The following is a 17,586-nucleotide window of genomic DNA, read 5'->3' as shown; positions in this document are numbered from 1 at the left end:
AGGCACTGTTTTATGTTTGGGCCTTGGGCTGCCTTAGCGGCATTGTGAACATGTATCGAGATTTAGACGTGGGTATGATCGCATTAATTTGAGCGGATGTGATCCTTCTTATGGGCTTGAATTCGAAATGCCACTCTTGATAGTTTACATTTCATTAAAGTAGGATATTACTTGCATAGAAAAAAAAATGTTGAATTAAAAATTGTGAAGATTAAAGACGGTTGAAACTGCGCATGCAAAAAGAAAGAAAAAATTGGCTCATAAGCACTTTTGTTAGAAGCTCTTTCATTAAAAAGAACAAAGTTGAATTTTGTCTCGTAATTCATGTAGAAAACATATCTTTTTTTAATAGAAAGCAAGGTTGAGTAGGAAAAAAAAAAAAAAAAAAGTAAAATGAATAGTATCAAAATTGATTTTTTAGTGAAAATAATTTGAAAACTTTAAGTTTTATCGATAAAAACAAAAGAAATGATAAAATAAATAATATTATAATTGATTTTTTTAGTATAAAAATATAATTTTTCATTAAAATTAACAATATCAAGAATTTTTAGTTAAAAATTTTTATTTTTTATTTTCGATTGAAAATTGAAATTGCGAATTGGCCTTTAGGGCACAAAAATTTTTCCAAAATATTTTACTTTTGGCTTTGGAAGTATTTGTTTGTGTCTGTCTTATCTATCTAAAGCTCATAGTCATCGTCGATTCGTCTTGTTCCTCCTCAGCCTCTCACACCCTTTCTTTCGTCGCCCCTTCCGATTCAACGGCTCTGTGAATTAGGGTTTTCTGAGCTGCCCCAATCCTTGATTTCGTCTCTCGTGGTATCGATAGTCATCTCCTTCAAATCGTAGAGTAAAAGCAGCTTCATTGCAGAATTCGCATTTTCCAGGTAAAATTCTAATTCCTTTTTCTTTCAAATTAGCCAAGAAATTCATAAAATTACATAAAGAAGCAAACTTGCTGCAATTGCTGGAAGCATAAGCTAACGATTTAAAATGGGCTTTTTTTTTTTTTTTCCTTTTAATTTTGTTGTATTTTCAGCCTTGTAAAAGGTGTAATATAGTTAGTCAGATATGTGGTTTATCAGTTGGGAATATTTTGCAGGAAGGATGAACAGCCTTAAAGATTGGATTTCTTCTCAGTTAGTATCCATGCCTCTGGTTTCGCCTCGGCCGTTGTCGGGCAGTGACAGTTTCTTTAGGGAGGAACCCTCCAATGAAGAGTTTGATGACCAAGGTAATACCGCCAATCCGAAAATTCAATGCTGTTGATGTTTTCAAAGATTGATTCCTTAGATTGACTGTCAAATGCCATCTATCTATGATATGCAGTTCTTTAGTTTGACTGTAAGAGTATGTATTGTTTTCGAATTAATTAGTTTCATGTAAAAGGTAGATAATTAATCCATATTTGATGCTAAAAAGCGGAAACCAGTTTCAATCTGCGGGTTGTACTTTGTTTGACTCTGCGAGGAGAGCTCAATGTTTCTAATTTTCAGGTGCTGCTCACTCGAGCACTTTGGTAACACCACGCATCCGGACTGCCCCATCAACCTCATTTAATAGTGATCGGGAAAATCAGTCTGATCAGTCCCTGCAGCATGTTGTAGTTCAAAATTCTGATCACTCTCATAATCGCTCTGATAAGAAAAAGATGGATCCTTTGGTAAGAATTGATGACCTTCAAGTTAAGTTCTTGCGCCTCCTCCTCCGGCTTCGTCTGTCACAAAACAATGTTCTGGTTGCTAAGGTTCTTTATCGTATTCACCTGGCTACTTTGATACGAGCAGAAGAATCAGATTTGAAAAGAGTTAATCTGAGGAGTGATAGAGCTAGAGCCGTGGCAGCAGAACAGGAGGCATCTGGCCTGCCTGAAATGGATTTCTCTCTCAGAATACTTGTCCTGGGGAAAACAGGAGTTGGCAAGAGTGCCACAATAAATTCTATATTTGATCAAACAAAGACTGAAACCAATCCATTTCGACCTGGCACAGATCGTATTCGAGAGGTTGTGGGAACTGTAAATGGGATTAAAGTAACTATCATCGATACCCCCGGTTTTTTGCCATCAAGTACTGTTAATTTCCGCAGAAATAAGAAGATTATGCTCTCTGTGAAGAAATTTATTAGAAAAAGTCCACCTGACATCGTTTTGTTCTTCGAACGCCTTGACCTCATGAGTAGTAAGTACAATGACTTCTCCCTTTTGAAGCAAATAACCAAGGTATTCGGGCCTGCAGTTTGGTTTAACACCATTCTTGTTATGACACATTCTTCCCTAGTCCTTCCGGAAGGACCTGATGGGTATCCTGTCAATTATGAATCATATGTGAGGCAAAGCACAGATATGGTGCAGCACTATATACACCAGGCAGTGTCTGACTCCAGACTTGAAAACCCAGTGTTGTTAGTTGAGAATCATCCTCAGTGTAGGAAAAATATTGCCGGTGAAAAGATACTTCCAAACGGACAGGTTTGGAAATCTCAGTTTTTGTTATTATGCATTTGTAGTAAAGTTCTGAGTGATGTCAATATCCTCATGAAATTTCAAGACAGCATTCATCTGGGGCCCTCAAATGCCACTCACGTGCCTTCCCTGCCGCATCTCCTATCGTCTCTTCTACGTCATCGCACTACTATTGGTCCAAGTGGAGGGGACGTTGGAGTTGATGAGAGCTTGGTTTCAGATGCGGAGGAGGAAGATGAGTATGATCAATTACCTCCAATCCGAATTCTGACAAAATCTCAGTTTGAGAGATTAACAAAATCACAGAAAAAAGACTATCTTGATGAATTGGATTATCGAGAGACCCTTTATCTGAAGAAACAGTTGAAAGAAGAGTACCGTAGGCAGATGGAGATTATGCTTTCCAAAGAGAAAAATACGGCGAGCGATGATAATTCTGATAGTCAGCAGGCTTCCCAAGTAGAGGCTGTTTTATTACCAGATATGGAGGTCCCTCCAAGTTTTGGCTCTAATTGGCCTGCACACAGGTATCGTTGTCTTCTTACAAGTGATCAGTGGATTATGAGACCTGTTCTTGATTCCCATGGATGGGATAATGATGTGGGCTTGGATGGGGTAAGCTTGGAAACTGCTATGCAGGTAAATAGGAACGTGTTTACCTCTGTCTCAGGGCAGATGAGCAAGGACAAGCAGGATTTTAGCATTCAATCCGAGTGTGCTGCAGCTTACCTAGACCCTAATGGGACCACATATTCTGTAGGTCTTGATGTTCAGTCTGCTAGTAAAGATACCATCTATACACTTCACAGCAATGCGAAGCTGAGAAAATTGTGGCACAATGTTGCTGAAAGTGGATTCTCGTTGACGTCTTTTGGGAACAAGTATTACATTGGTGGCAAGCTTGAAGACACCATATCAGTTGGGAAGAGATTGAAATTTGTGATGAATGTTGGCCAAATGATGGGTCCTGAGCAAGTGGCGTATGGTGGCGGTGTTGAAGCTACGTTGAGGGGTAGAGACTACCCTGTGAGAAATGATAATGTGAGCCTGATGATGACTGTACTGTCTTTCAATAAAGAGATGGTGTTGGGTGGAAACTTACGGTCTGAGTCCCGGCTTGGGCGAAATATGAGTGTGTCGGTTAATGCTAATCTGAATAGCCGCAGGATGGGTAAGATAAGCATCAAAACAAGTAGCACTGATCATTTGCAGTTCAGTATGGTTGCGGCTTTCACAATTTTCTGGGCCCTTTTACGGAAGAAGGATGTTAAAAAGTACAAGTGATGAATAAAGGGGGATTGGATGAGTTTTGTTGCTGTTTTTTGTATGAAGAGGACACAAGGTAATTAGAAGCTTTGTTCCAAATGTTCGCTCTTGCTTAAGTCGCAACATGGGAGAATGCTAACGAGCTGCATCTGTTTTTGGCCGTTGTTAGCAGCATTCTTTTGAGTTTATCGGACTTGTTATTGAGGTAAGCGCCAGCTTCCGAGCAGCGGTGAATTAGTGAGCTTCCGAGCAGCGGTGAAGCAGTCAGCTAACTGAAGAGGTTTTGTAGTGAAGTAAATTGAGGCAACAAGTGTACAGATAAATCCTAGAGACGGTCTGTCTTATGTTTATGATATTCACAAAATAAGTTGAACTAGAATTAGCAATTAGGTGGAAATCAAGATGATGTTTATGTTTTGTGTTATTTATATTGTTATTGTTTTCTTTCTTTTGGCTAAGATACACACACACACACAAACACACACATTACGGAGTGCACTCCACAAAAACGTTTAAAAACGTGTGATCTGGATCTTAATCCACATGTATGTATGTGTATGTATACATATAATTAATTGCCTTGAAACAACTGGAATTAAACAGTAATGCTGTCAAACCAAATTGTATCAGATATATGTACTAGGTCATCTACTTTGATCAACATTATACACAAATTTGACGCACCGAAATTTTAGACCGTTAACTTTACGGGTCAGGTCTTGTTCGCCCATTAATAAAATAAGTTGATACGAACACAACAAACACAACCGATTGCTAGGTCTACTTGTGGATACAGTATTTGGAAGTAAGATTTAACTTTTCTCAGGCTTGGACCAAACCCTTGTATTAAAGTCTAAAAGCTACCTACCAACATAACAACTGAACTGCCATGTATCTGCATTCAGAGAACTTGTCTAATGACCGATTTCAGCAATTTTCGTCCAATATTTCAGAGATTTGTCGTCGTAGTCGATTTCATACAACGCATAACGAGTTACGGGGAAGCTCAAGCTAGTAATACTCTCATCGAGAACATTAACGATTTCTCGAGCCTTTTTCCTCTCTTCTTCTGTCAACTTCCCGTAGAGGAGGCGCAGATATGGCATGGAACCTGCATCCAACAAAAATTGCAGACAGGCAGATTACATATGAACATTCCAGTAAACAAATAATACACCTTCTTAACAGTTAAATGCAAACAACAACTTACTGTTGTAGAAACCGAAATGGCGACTCCAGGTTTCGGCAGTTGGAAATAACTAAAAATGAAAATTTGGTGATGAGCGAGTCTATCCCAACTCAAGAAACCAAAACTGAAGAAAACATGAAGAAAATGAATAGCAATTAGCAAGCGATGGAGAAAATATATACCTCTCGATCCATCGACCAAGAAACGCACTGGTGATGGTAATTCCTAGTAACCACCTGATCAACTTTGGCGACGATATTACACCGAGGGGCAGATCTAAACTCGTTAAAAGCGCCCTCACGACTCATCATATAGATGGATCCCTCGACGGGGATGTGAGGCTCAATCACTGGCCTCCCAAACTCTGCCCGGAGAACCTCCATCACCGTCTTGATTCTATGGGAAACATCAGCGAGCGGAATGGCCCAAACAGCATGTGACTCTGCCTTCAGCTTTCCCTCTTCTCGTCTACCCCCACCATCGCATCTTCATCTTTGTCTGAGCAATTATTCTCTACGCTCTCAGGCTTGTGGCGACGTCCCATGACCAAAACCATGCTATTCACATAACCAACAAAATCCATATAATCTTGTGGCCGGAGGGCTTCAATGGGAATATACATAAACTTCTTAGTACAAAGATTAAAGCAAACTACGCGTCGATCCTTGTCAACCTTAATAAACTCGTCGCTCCACAATGCCACAGGCTTAGACCAAAATATGTGATATGTTTGCGTTAACATCTCAGTAGGGCACTCCATGCGCTCATCGATAGTTAACTGTTTTGTCTAAGCACCCTTAGAGTCGTCATCCATCACCCACATTTCAAATGACACAGGACACAAAGAGCAACGGATTCATTCCACACAGTAAGCTTCAAATCAAAGGGACGCCGGCGCCACCCGGGTAATCGGTGGAGCTCATATGGTACTTTTATACCATGAAGTACCTTACAACTTGTATCGAACGAAATGATCAATCTCCCATTCGCAAGGTATCGATCCATAGCTGTGTCAAATGGAAATAATTCCTTATCTTGCTCAATTCCCAGCCAATAACACATTCCCTTGAAGCACATCTGGAACTCCTTAGGCCAAAACAACGTAGTTTCGGCTTCTAAAGAAACGGTGTCAATTTCTTCCTTAGAATCACAACTCATGGTGTGTACTACGGCTTTGTGCGGACAAGGAAATCTCACACAAGTTTCATCGGTCTCTTCATCATCATAAGTATAGGTCGCAACTTGGTACTAGTTAGATTTGGGATGGTAGCCAAATCCAGTATGAAAACCAGTCGGTGGCTAATCTAACATCTAATCTAATAAAATCTAAATATATTTTTTGACAAAAAAAAAAAAGGAGAAATTTGAAAAAATAACCAAAATTTAGACCTCATATAGAGTTGTGATCATATTTTTAAATTTATGATAATTATAACCAAAACTTGATAGGAAATTACTCATACACCCTTAAACCTAGCTTTTTTCACAGTGTGGCATCCTAGAAAGCGTCATTTCTGCCGAAAAGTAAAACCCTGTTTCTTCATATCTTGTTCGCTGAGGGCAAATTGCCTCATTAGCATAAATTTGTTGGCAATTTCTAGGAATTCAAATGAAACCCAAAAGCCAAGTCTACAATTCTATCCCAAATGAGCCGACCTTTGAGTTTCAATTACCGGTGGATCTTTACGTGTGAACCACTAAATGAGGTTACACGTAAGGAGGAGTGTTAAAGTCCCACATCGGTGGGTTCAAAGAAACCCAATGGGTTTAAATAGTATTACCCTACTCTAACTAATATTGAAGCTCTTTATGGTAAAACCCTACAACTGACAGATTGGGCATGTGATAAAGTTGGGGATAGTAACAGTTTCGTTAAAGTGGGGTTGGCCCGACGATCCAAAAATCCAACATGGTATCAAAACCCACGGTTCGGGCCCATGCAAGCCAATTAGCTTGTGTGCAAGCTAATGAGCTTGTCACCCAGAAGGAAATAAGTTTGAACTCTTAATATAGAGACGACCACTGAGTTCCATTGAAAACAAGTGGGCCCAACATGAGCCGACCTCAGAGTTTCAATTATCGATGTGGATCTCCACATGTGAACCACTAAATGAGATTATACGTGAGGAGGAGTGTTAAAGTCCCACATCGGTGGGTTCAAAGAAACCCAATGGGTTTAAATAGTATTACCCTCCTCTAACTAATATTGAGACCTTTTGTGGTAAAACCCCACATCTAACAGATTAGGCAGGTGGTAAAGTTGGGGACAGTATCGGTGTCGTTAAAGTGGGACGGGCCCAGTGATCCAAAAATCCACATGGTATCAGAGCCCACGGTTTCGAGCCTATGCAAGCTAATGAGCTTGTGAGCAAGCCAACGAGTTTGTCACCCAGAAGGAAACAAATTTGAACTCTTAATATAGAGACAACCGATGAGTTCCATTGAAAACAAATGGGCCCAACGTGAGCCGACTTCTGAATTTCAATTACCTATGTGGATCTCCACGTGTGAACCACTAAATGAGGTTACACGTGAGGGAGAGTGTTAAATGTCCCACATCGGTGGGTTCAAAGAAACCCAATGGGTTTAAATAGTATTACCCTCCTCTAACTAATATTGAGACCTTTTGTGGTAAAACCCCATATCTAACAGAGTAGGCAGGTAGTAAAGTTGGGGACAATATCGGTGTCGTTAAAGTGGGACGGGCCCAGTGATCCAAAAATCCACATGGTATTAGAGCCCACGGTTTCGAGCCTATGCAAGCTAATGAGCTTGTGAGCAAGCCAACGAGCTTGTCACCCAGAAGGAAACAAGTTTGAACTCTTAATATAGAGACAACTGCTGAGTTCCATTGAAAACAAATGGGCCCAACGTGAGCCGACTTCTGAGTTCCAATTATCGATGTGGATCTCCACGTGTGAACCACTAAATGAGGTTACACGTGAGGGAGAGTGTTAAATGTCCCACATCGGTGGGTTCAATGAAACCAATGGGTTTAAATAGAATTACCCTACTCTAACTAATACCGAGGCTTTCTGTGGTAAAACCTCACACCTGCGGATTGGGCATGTTTTTAAGTTAGAGACAGTATCGGTGTCGTTAGAATGGGACGGGCTTGGCGATCCAAAAATCCAACACTGAAGGCGGAAGAAGTTTGGATATTTACGGCGGTGTAGAGAAAAACCAAAAAGAAAACGGAACCAGACGTAAAGAAAACTCATTCCCAAATCAATTTATGTTGCTGCATTTCCTTCCACGTGTATGCTCTAGACTTGTGACTACAAAAGCAAACAAAAATGTCAATTTTTTTGGGTCTGATTGTATATGCAGAACAGAAGTACCAAATTAGAGAAGGAAGAGTCGAAGAGATCTATGGTGGACTATGGAGGAGAAAGAAGTGGAGTTCATTGGAGAACTTTATGGGTATATTAGTACTTTTATACTAAATGTTGGTTATAATTATCATAAAATTAAAAGGGTGGCTATAATTCTATATGAGTCCAAATTTTAGTTATTTTTCCAAATTTTTAATTGTGTGAAATTACATTTATGTCTATATTTCTTGTTCATGTTTAGTTTTAATTAGAAGGTTAAAATGATCAATTCGTAAAATTTTGGTTGACAATAAGGATTCTAGTAATATGTAGTTTAAATTAACATAATATTATTAAACCAAAACACTACGTGACGATAAACTCGCACCCCAAAAGTTTGCTTACTTAATTAGGAGGGATCCTTATAGAATATGGATCACGTGACCGTATCCCTATTTTTCGTTCCATTAAGAATGTAAGACGGGCTTAATTACACGGTTGCACCCACCTAAACCATTTACATTAATCATTTAAAAAGTGTACTATTTATAAGATTAGCCTTCAATTTAAATCATTAATTAATATCAATTGCTTAGATCCGATCCAATGATTCCCATCCGCATCTGACATGGCATCATTGATCGTTGACTTTAGATCCTCACCGTTCACACTCACGTGACGTCATGAAAAACCAAATTGCAGATTATCCAGCAGCATATACCTAAGCTAAGAATATCCCTTAACACAAATATATTCGCCCCAAAACCACCAAATTATGTTAAGCTTCCCTCCACTAGTCGCAAACAAGTGGCGGATGTTTTAAAAAGTCGTGTTTGTGTGAAATTTAAGTTGTGTGACGATATTGTATTAATAATCTGTAATATCACGATGACGTTTACAAGGGTGTAGACAACTTTTTGACGCAAAACACGTACTTACACTTAAAATGAGTTTTCTGGTCGAAACTCTTGCACAACGCATCTATTTGATCAAAATATTCAGCAGGAATTAGGATGGGTGTCGATGAGATTGTTAGGTATTAATGATGAGGCATATCATTAAACCAATAATGCATTGTAATATATTTTAGTTCTTATTAATAACAATACGTAATTAACTTAAAATGTCGTCATATCTATATGATTTGATGTTTTTTTTTTCTTCTATTTTTTGATAAGAGTGATTTGATATGTCTTCGAACCAATTTTTCATAAAGGTGTAATTTTTCATACCACTGATACTAATTAATCGCATAATTACAATTACAAATAAAAACAATATAAACGTAAACGTGATTTCACTAACAAACAAATTGAATTTCTAATTACACCAAAACCAATAATTTCAATTTCTTTCTTTCACCCCCTTACGGCGAAGCCCCCCACAAAACCTCCGCAGAAAGGGTGGCGGCCTCCGCTTCGGAAACGGAGGCCTCCCTCACTCTCACCAATATCTGCTGCTTAAACGCCCTCCTCTCCCGCTGCCTCAGCCCCTCCCCCACCTCTAACTGCACCGCGAACCTCGCCACGCAGCTCGCAAACGGGTGGCTCTCCAAGAACCCCTTCTCCCTGCTCTCCCTCATCAAATCGCCGCCGTGCTCCGACCTCTGCAACTCCATAAGCTTCTCAATCAACCCCTCCTCTAGCATCGCATCAATGGCTTCCTTCCGCCCGAAATAACCGATTTCCAGCACGCAGACCATCGCCATCACTCGCATTTCCAAATCTTCAGACTTCAGGAAGCTTATGATCTTGGGTATTTCTCCGTTGAACTCGATCTCTTCGACGAGCGGCGATTTGATCAGCCTGACGAGCGCGCAGAGCACTCTGATCGCGTCTGGTGATGCCATTTTTATCAGAGAGCTAATCGTCGGCCGACCCATCAAAACTTGACCCACGAAAACATCTTTATTGAACTTGATAAGAGCTGCAATGGCGAAAGCAGAGCGTTCTCTGACTCGCTTCGATGACCGAGTTGAATCGCACAGAACTGACTCAAGCGAGGTGAAAACTTTGGACTTCAAGATCAAATCTTGCAACTCGCGGCTGAACCCCTGCGCGACTCTGTCCTCGAACTGAGTCAGTAGCTTGATCAACTCGTCCTCGTCGCGAATTGGGTCTTCTTCCAGAGCTCGCGTCAAGCTATCTAAGCTCTCGCGGTCAATCCACGCTTGAATTTCGGACTCGATCGACCCGGCGAGTTTGGAGAGGCAGTGAGTCGATGAGCGGCGGGTCAGGAAGGAGCGGATGCTGAGGTGGCCGCTGGACTGCCGGAGGGACTCTACGAGGGTTTTGAGGGTGGCGAGGTGTTGGGAGAGGGCGGAGAGTTGTGGGTCCCGGGAGAGGATGTTGTCGGACTCAGTCTCGAGCTCGAGGAGGGCGTTAATGGCGGAGGATGAGTTTGACTCGGGCGAATCGGGGCTCGGGTGGGTCTGTAGCTCGTGGGAGGCTTGTTTTAGAGCTTCTAGGACCTTGAGGACTCGTGGGCCGTCTTCCTTTTGATGGAGCTTGATCTCCATGGCCATGGAGATCAGAAGCCGTCGTGGTTTTCTGATGAAGAGGACTTGAGTGTTTTTATTTAGTAGTGGGAGATTAAATAGAGAGAGAGAGAGAGAGAGAGATCCAATTTTGAGATGAAATTAAAATAAATAAAAAGGAATTTTCTTCTCACAACTCAACGACCAGTCTTCGTCTCTAGCTACATGCATGGCTTGCCAAAGCAAAACATTCTTTTTTATTAAAAAAAAAAAATTTTCAACGTGCTGAGAACACAGACACATATGTAAAATAAGTGAAAAGGTACGAGAAATTTTTCAGTGTACTGGAAAACACGGCTCGGCATCAAGGACGGAACTAGAAATTTCTTCTAATGGAGGCAACAAAAAACAACTAAGAAAACCTTATTATAGTATGATTATATGCAATATGATATTAATGATGGTTTGAAATGATGATGTATCACAATTCCAATGTTACAAAAATTTCAATATAGTAGTGGAAAGTGGCAAAGTGATGAGAAAATATATAAGTACATGATAGGCGGGAGAGGGTTTTTTCGGTTTGGATGGCAGAACAAGAGCACTATTGCTCATATAATATTTGATATGGAGTATAAGTAGAATGAATGTATTTTGGATATTAGATACATATATTTTCTTCAAAGATAACCCGTGTGTATTATACAACTGTAGTCTGCAACTAAACAAATGAATTATTTGAGTGGGGGCATCTGCCCCCAGTGAGCCTTCATTGGCTCCGTCCATGCTCGACATACCAGTGTCATAACAAAAGTGGTTGGAAATTATGTTTTTCAAATATCCATCCACTTATATATTATGACACCTTGGTGTACCAATTCATGTTTCCGGCATACTGAAAAATCGTTCGAGGGGAACTTGAAAAAACGAACCTCCTCTTCTTATGTAATAACATGCATATGCTTACCATCTCGTGCTTCGACCACATTAAAAAATCTCCATTTTTACCAAAACACTCACTTGGGCTCGGAAATATATTAATTAATTGATAGAATAACGATTAGAAATGGATCCAGAGTTTTAAATCTGAAAGAGAGTTTTGTTTTAGGAAGAACTATCTGAAGAAAAAAAAAAAAAACGAAAGTGCGAAAATCATTTCACAGGTTAGTGATTCACGATGTTGTGTATGCCAATTTGAATGGTAGAGCTTTGGACTTGGAACTCAGAAGAAGGTCAACTAGTAGGACCGTAGGACACATACGGTGAGGGCATAGGTGGAAAGATCAGGGTGGTTGTATGATGTGATGTACGGACATTGGATGGCTAGGATTGTGTGGTGACGTGGTCAACTTTGCCATAATTTTGGCATGATAGTATGGGTAGCTAAACACATGGAAATCTTCTGAACCGCGTAACTTGTTTCCCAAGCATATATGATGACGAGCGAGATTTAAAACCGAATACAAACAAACAAGCTAGTTGTTCTGATTGTTTGACTTATACGATTAAAACTAACTAGAGTTTCATAACAATTTATTGTTGACTCATTGTTTGATTTAGATGAATTTTAATCCCGTTGTAGAGAAAGGAAAGGATAAGTAGAGAATCCAAACCATAGTTTGAGTTGAGTTCTATGATTAATATTTGAAGGCTACCGTGCATTAGAAAGCCTCAAGCAATGATTTTCGTACACAAAGTCTCTCTTCTTAAATTCTCTTATTTTTAAAACTTTTATTGCTTTACGACTTGTTTGAAAGTGAATCTTAAGAAGTGTTTTTGGAACTCAAAATAGTTTTATCAAAAACGCTTTCAATCATTTTAAAAGCAATTTCAAATGAATTGTGAACAATAGACAGATTTATGTAAAAGACACTTATGCTTATAAACATTTTTTTGTTTAAAAGTGTATTTACGTAAACACGTTGATTTTTCAATTAAAATTTCAACTGCTTCATTGAATGAATAGTTTTACACAAAATACTTTTTATGACTAGAAATACGTTTAATATTTTTCTACCAAACACAATAAGAAACAATCCAAATAGTTAGCAATGAACTATCGATGGTTCCGGATTCATGGGGTACCAAACGCAGTAAGAAACGATCCAAATAGTTAGCAATGAAATATCGATGGTTCCCGATTCATGGGGTTGAATCATTATTTATGAATGTGTGGGTGTGGGTATTGTGTTTGGCCCACGCATGGCCACGAGTTTTGATGTTTTGGGATTTAAGAAAGAGATGTGAGCCATGAGTATATCATGTCTTTGCCCTCCTTGGGTCATCTATGATGAGTCTTTGCCCCCAACTACGGGGTTGAGATTCATTCCGGATTTCTTTGTCAGATTATGTAGATCAAGAGATTTATACCATCTATTAGTCCATTTGAGTGTCCCACATCAACTTAACTATCAAGACTATCCTCCAATAATAAATCAGATATAACCTTGCAATGTTTTAAGATGACTGAAATTGTTTACTTTTTCACATCACACTTTAAAAGTCAATTCTTCAAATAAATAAATTAAATTAAAATTATTAACTATTTGATTAACGTTGTCAAAATTTTAGTGTTTGATTAAAAAAATTTATTAAATAACTCTTAGATTACTAAATAATTTTGAATTCGACTACTTTTGGCAAGTTGATGTTTATAGGTGACTTAGGAGAAATTCATATACCATTTGAGTTTCGCATTCAGAACTACTATACTAGATAATTTGGATCATTCAAAAGAGGAATTCGGAGATCTAAACTTGATTTTTATAAGATAGGCTAGCAAAATAAACGGATACAAATCGTAAAAAATAAAGAAAAAAAATCTCGATTTCCGTTTTTGATCACATGTCCTTTGGATGGGAAATCGAGCGATGATGTTTCATGGAATAATAATCAGTAATTTACCAAATTACTATCAATAATTTACAAATAGACAAAAAGGCACAACATCATCTGACAACACACACGCCGGTACCTTGTGGGTTTCACAAAAACCAGAACTGGCCACTCCAAACTCGCCAGCTGCCGCGCACAGGAATTATATCGCTTGGTACGAGGCAAGCGGATGAGAAATCTTTTAGGATTTCAGAAACACGATCCGATACATTAATCGTTGTAATATAATTGATTAGAAATTCCGACTACCATTTAGTTCAACACCCTCTCCCCTCAACCTCTTCAAGCTCTGAATTTCTGGTACTCTCTCTCTAACTTTGAAAGTTTCTTTTTTTCTGTTCGATCTATTTAATTTGTCAGAATATTAGTGCTAATTAGTCAATAATTAATGAGTTTTAGTTATATAGTTATGTTCTTGTGCGTTAACGTGGATTGGAAATGTTGTATTTAGCAGAATATCAATGGGATTTGTTAAATTTGATTAGTAATTGTAATGGTTTACTCAAATCAGCTGTTCATATCTATTTCTAACTCTAATATGTGATTGTTTGAATAAATTTTGATGCTTTTATCTTGTTGGAGTGATTTATGCTCGTTGTTGGACTGCAATTACAAATTTTTTGAAGTAAAAGTCCAAGGGGTTTGTGAAAGCTTGAAAATTTGATATGGCCTCGACTGAGAGGAGGATCATTTTCCGCGGAAAGAGCGAAAATGGTCTTCTATCCCTTTCGATTTTTATCAAATGTTTTGTCTTTAGCTGGTGTTCGTGTTAATCCAACCGTCGCGCAGCTGGCTGATTGCTTATTCTTCTTCTTTTGCTGCAGTTAGTTTTACTGTAATTTGCTGGATGAACAATGAGGGCGGTTGTTATTAGGATGGAGTCCGCGTTGCTTGCAATTATTCTTACCTCTATTGTCGCGTTGAGCTTCTTGATGAATGGGAATGCAACGGGAATCACGAGTACTTTCATCCGATCCGAGTATCCATCAGTTGATATACCTCTGAACAATAAAGTATTTGCTGTGCCAAGGGGTTACAATGCTCCACAACAAGTGAGAATCCATAGCTATTTTGATATTGATGTAGAAAAAATAGTAGTTTTTCATAATTCGGGATGTCAAAAGTGCTACGTTTAATATGAACAGGATGAAAATCCGTTATCAGTATTGATGTTCGTATACACTTCGAACATTCATTGCAGGTGCATATCACCCAGGGTGACTATGATGGAAAGGCTGTAATCATCTCATGGGTTACCGCCGACAAACCAGGGGATAGTAAAGTGCAGTATGGTACCTCAGAGAAAAAATACGAGTTTTCTGCTAAGGGGGTCATGACAAACTACACCTTCTACCATTATAAATCTGGCTACATCCATCACTGTCTTGTCGATGGCCTAGAGGTAACCATGATTGCTTTGTGAAGTACACTAGTAGTAGCATACGTGGTGCAATTTTCACTCTCCGGGTTTGTCTATCACGAAAAGCTTGTGACAATGATGTCGTCTCAGTCAACAACGTAAATTTTAAAGTTATATATCGACTCTGTGAATTGGTGTGTCCGAGTTTCCCAAATATGAGAACTTGGTCATTCTCTTGCTTATAGTTTCACTAAACCATCAATTATTTCTTCTCTTTTTTTCAGTATGACACAAAGTACTACTACAAAATTGGAAATGGTGATTCATCTCGAGAATTTTGGTTTACAACGCCTCCAAAGATCGATCCAAATTCTCATTACATATTTGGGATCATAGGTGAGTTGTTTTCTGTCTGCATAGGGTCCGATAACAGTTAGTTTCTGTATGCCGTGACCACATCCTGATATACTTGTATCCTAGGATTCTTATCACTCTGTGTATAAAATGATGTTGAATTTTGTAGTTTCACCAAATAAATCATTGTCCGTATGTTGCAGGTGATTTGGGTCAGACATTTAACTCTCTGTCGACACTTGAGCACTATATGAAGAGTGCAGGACAGGCTGTTTTATTCGTCGGAGATCTTTCCTATGCTGATAGATATGAGTATAATGACGTGGGTTTACGGTGGGACACATGGGGTCGATTCGTCGAGCAAAGTACTGCATATCAGTCATGGATGTGGTCTGCGGGAAATCATGAAATTGATTACATGCCTTATATGGTAAAGTATTAAGCATATCTTGAGAGAACTGTCCGAGTTACTTTTTGTCACTATAAGTCTCCTTTGATTATTCTGTGACCCTAGAACTGTATACATGATTTGTTGTGTTCCGAAACTCCTATCATGTTGACAGTGCAACCTAAAAATTGTTGCTTTATCTGACTATTAGTTTTGTACATATTCTAGGGAGAAGTTACTCCGTTCAAGAACTATCTTCAGCGGTATGCTACTCCGTATTTGGCCTCTGGTAGTAGCAACCCTCTATGGTATGCCATCAGACGCGCATCAGCTCACATAATCGTGTTGTCCAGTTACTCTCCATTTGGTAATTGTACATTCCTACGCTTGCAAATATGTGAACAGACTCTATGTTTTGCCGGTATACCTTACATCGAATTTTAACTTTGTCACCAGTGAAGTACACGCCTCAATGGACGTGGCTAGAAGCAGAATTGAAAAGGGTTGACAGGGAAAAGACACCTTGGCTCATAGTCCTTATGCATGTTCCGATATACAACAGTAATGAGGCTCATTACATGGAAGGTGAAAGCATGCGAGCAGTGTTTGAGAGTTGGTTCGTTCAATACAAAGTTGATGTGGTGTTTGCTGGCCACGTCCATGCTTATGAGAGATCGGTATGATTCTTCGCCTTTTATGTTTTTCTATCGTATCCTTTTATATGATATGTTGTTGTTGATACGGCATTCATCTTCGTGCACAAACTGTCTGTTACTCTAGCATGGAGGTCGATTGAAGTTTGTAATACCTTAACGGACATTGCGTTCTATTCATGCATATTGTGCCAGTTCATCTTATGTCGATTATAAATTTCATCGCTAGATTGAGATTCATGTTCTTCTTTTCCATTTAATTTCAGTATCGTTTCTCCAATATACAATACAACGTAACAAGTGGTTACCAGTACCCCGTACCAGACAAATCAGCTCCTGTATACATAACTGTTGGAGACGGAGGGAACCAAGAAGGACTTGCTGGACGGTAGGAACTTTAGTCGAGCTTTTTTATTACGATTTTCGTTTCTTTGATAAAAGGTCGGTCGAAATGCATGACCAACACATGTTCCATGGTTTCTGTAGGTTTAGAGATCCACAACCAAATTATTCTGCATTCCGAGAAGCAAGCTACGGGCATTCGACGCTTGAGCTGATAAACAGGACACACGCACTCTACCATTGGAACCGCAATGATGATGGGAACAAAACCGCAGTGGATGCATTCGTATTGCACAACCAATACTGGTGAGTACAGCCGTACCATTCAGTTTCTGGTACCAAAGCGACGAGCGATTCACTTTCTGGTAACGTAAACCAGCATACGCGTTTGATATGATTGAATTTTGGTAATGCAGGGGTGCGAATCACGGGAAGCGAAAACTGGAGAAGCATAATGTTAGGAAGATAATGATGGACGAAATTGCTACGCATTGATAGAAACCGATCACGTCTGTCGGGTGTTTTGCTTGAGAAATCTCAATGAAGAATGCAGAGTTGCTTGGAAATTGAAACATTGGATTAGCTTGTATCGAGACCTCTTACATAAAATAAGCAAATATGATCCCTTGTCTCTTGTTCATGGTATTGGATTTTTAGTTTTGTTTTACGACTATTTCGAATGTTCATTCGGATTACCAGTTTCGCCTATTGTTTTTATCCAACAATGTTGTTTGATGATCGGAACTATCAAGACATTTTAATCTTCCTTTGACCACTATTGTGTAATTCACACAACTGCTGGATCATCCGTGATGGTCTGTCATTCTTCAAGTTGGGGATGCTATTTATGTTTTTTTAATTAGGATTCTTTAGATATAAGTCC

General features: G+C 39.2%; 4 protein-coding genes across 4 annotated transcripts; 2 read left to right on the top strand and 2 right to left on the bottom strand.

The window, feature by feature from the left end:
* The first annotated feature begins 579 nt into the window (after positions 1–579).
* LOC137747395 (translocase of chloroplast 90, chloroplastic) lies at positions 580–4,156 on the top strand. The gene is made up of 3 exons (XM_068487500.2): positions 580–889; positions 1,105–1,236; positions 1,499–4,156. Exons 2-3 carry the CDS (start codon positions 1,110–1,112, stop codon positions 3,748–3,750), a joined length of 2,379 nt encoding a protein of 792 aa, XP_068343601.2. The 5' UTR covers positions 580–889; positions 1,105–1,109; the 3' UTR covers positions 3,751–4,156.
* Positions 4,157–4,544: 388 nt separating this feature from the next.
* LOC148698874 (cyclic phosphodiesterase-like) lies at positions 4,545–7,990 on the bottom strand. Its single transcript, XM_088679286.1, has 4 exons — positions 7,976–7,990; positions 5,860–6,169; positions 5,086–5,411; positions 4,545–4,874 (listed from the first exon to the last, which is right to left on the bottom strand). Exons 1-4 carry the CDS (start codon positions 7,988–7,990, stop codon positions 4,647–4,649), a joined length of 879 nt encoding a protein of 292 aa, XP_088535412.1. The 3' UTR covers positions 4,545–4,646.
* A 1,449-nt stretch (positions 7,991–9,439) lies between these two features.
* On the bottom strand, positions 9,440–10,844 carry LOC148698873 (uncharacterized). The gene has a single exon (XM_088690079.1). The coding sequence runs from the start codon at positions 10,757–10,759 to the stop codon at positions 9,602–9,604; it is 1,158 nt and encodes a 385-aa protein (XP_088546205.1). The 5' UTR covers positions 10,760–10,844; the 3' UTR covers positions 9,440–9,601.
* A 2,747-nt stretch (positions 10,845–13,591) lies between these two features.
* LOC137747117 (bifunctional purple acid phosphatase 26) lies at positions 13,592–17,478 on the top strand. Its single transcript, XM_068487127.2, has 10 exons — positions 13,592–13,906; positions 14,431–14,658; positions 14,808–15,008; positions 15,251–15,362; positions 15,524–15,750; positions 15,937–16,075; positions 16,165–16,385; positions 16,628–16,749; positions 16,848–17,009; positions 17,120–17,478. Exons 2-10 carry the CDS (start codon positions 14,461–14,463, stop codon positions 17,196–17,198), a joined length of 1,461 nt encoding a protein of 486 aa, XP_068343228.2. The 5' UTR covers positions 13,592–13,906; positions 14,431–14,460; the 3' UTR covers positions 17,199–17,478.
* The last annotated feature ends 108 nt before the right edge of the window (positions 17,479–17,586 follow it).

The sequence above is a fragment of the Pyrus communis genome, chromosome 2 (assembly GCF_041283825.1).
Source record: "Pyrus communis isolate YQ-2024b chromosome 2, ASM4128382v1, whole genome shotgun sequence".
In the NCBI taxonomy this organism is placed as follows: Eukaryota; Viridiplantae; Streptophyta; class Magnoliopsida; order Rosales; family Rosaceae; genus Pyrus; species Pyrus communis.
The sequence above is the reverse complement of the archived record's forward strand: the minus strand, read 5'-3'. Positions and strand labels throughout refer to the sequence as shown.

Bases quoted from the DNA above. Each gene is read 5' to 3' on its own strand.
- LOC137747395 (XM_068487500.2), top strand. From the start codon at position 1,110: ATGAACAGCCTTAAAGATTGGATTTCTTCTCAGTTAGTATCCATGCCT. The intron at 1,237-1,498 runs GTAATACCGCCA...TCTAATTTTCAG, and splicing joins TGAAGAGTTTGATGACCAAG to GTGCTGCTCACTCGAGCACT.
- LOC148698874 (XM_088679286.1), bottom strand. The intron at 5,412-5,859 runs GTATAAAAGTAC...TCAGACAAAGAT, and splicing joins AAGTTGTAAGGTACTTCATG to GAAGATGCGATGGTGGGGGT. The intron at 4,875-5,085 runs GCTTGCTAATTG...GTTCATATGTAA, and splicing joins AGGTATATATTTTCTCCATC to TCTGCCTGTCTGCAATTTTT.
- LOC148698873 (XM_088690079.1), bottom strand. From the start codon at position 10,759: ATGGCCATGGAGATCAAGCTCCATCAAAAGGAAGACGGCCCACGAGTC.
- LOC137747117 (XM_068487127.2), top strand. From the start codon at position 14,461: ATGAGGGCGGTTGTTATTAGGATGGAGTCCGCGTTGCTTGCAATTATT. The intron at 14,659-14,807 runs GTGAGAATCCAT...CATTCATTGCAG, and splicing joins GTTACAATGCTCCACAACAA to GTGCATATCACCCAGGGTGA. The intron at 16,386-16,627 runs GTATGATTCTTC...ATTTAATTTCAG, and splicing joins TCCATGCTTATGAGAGATCG to TATCGTTTCTCCAATATACA.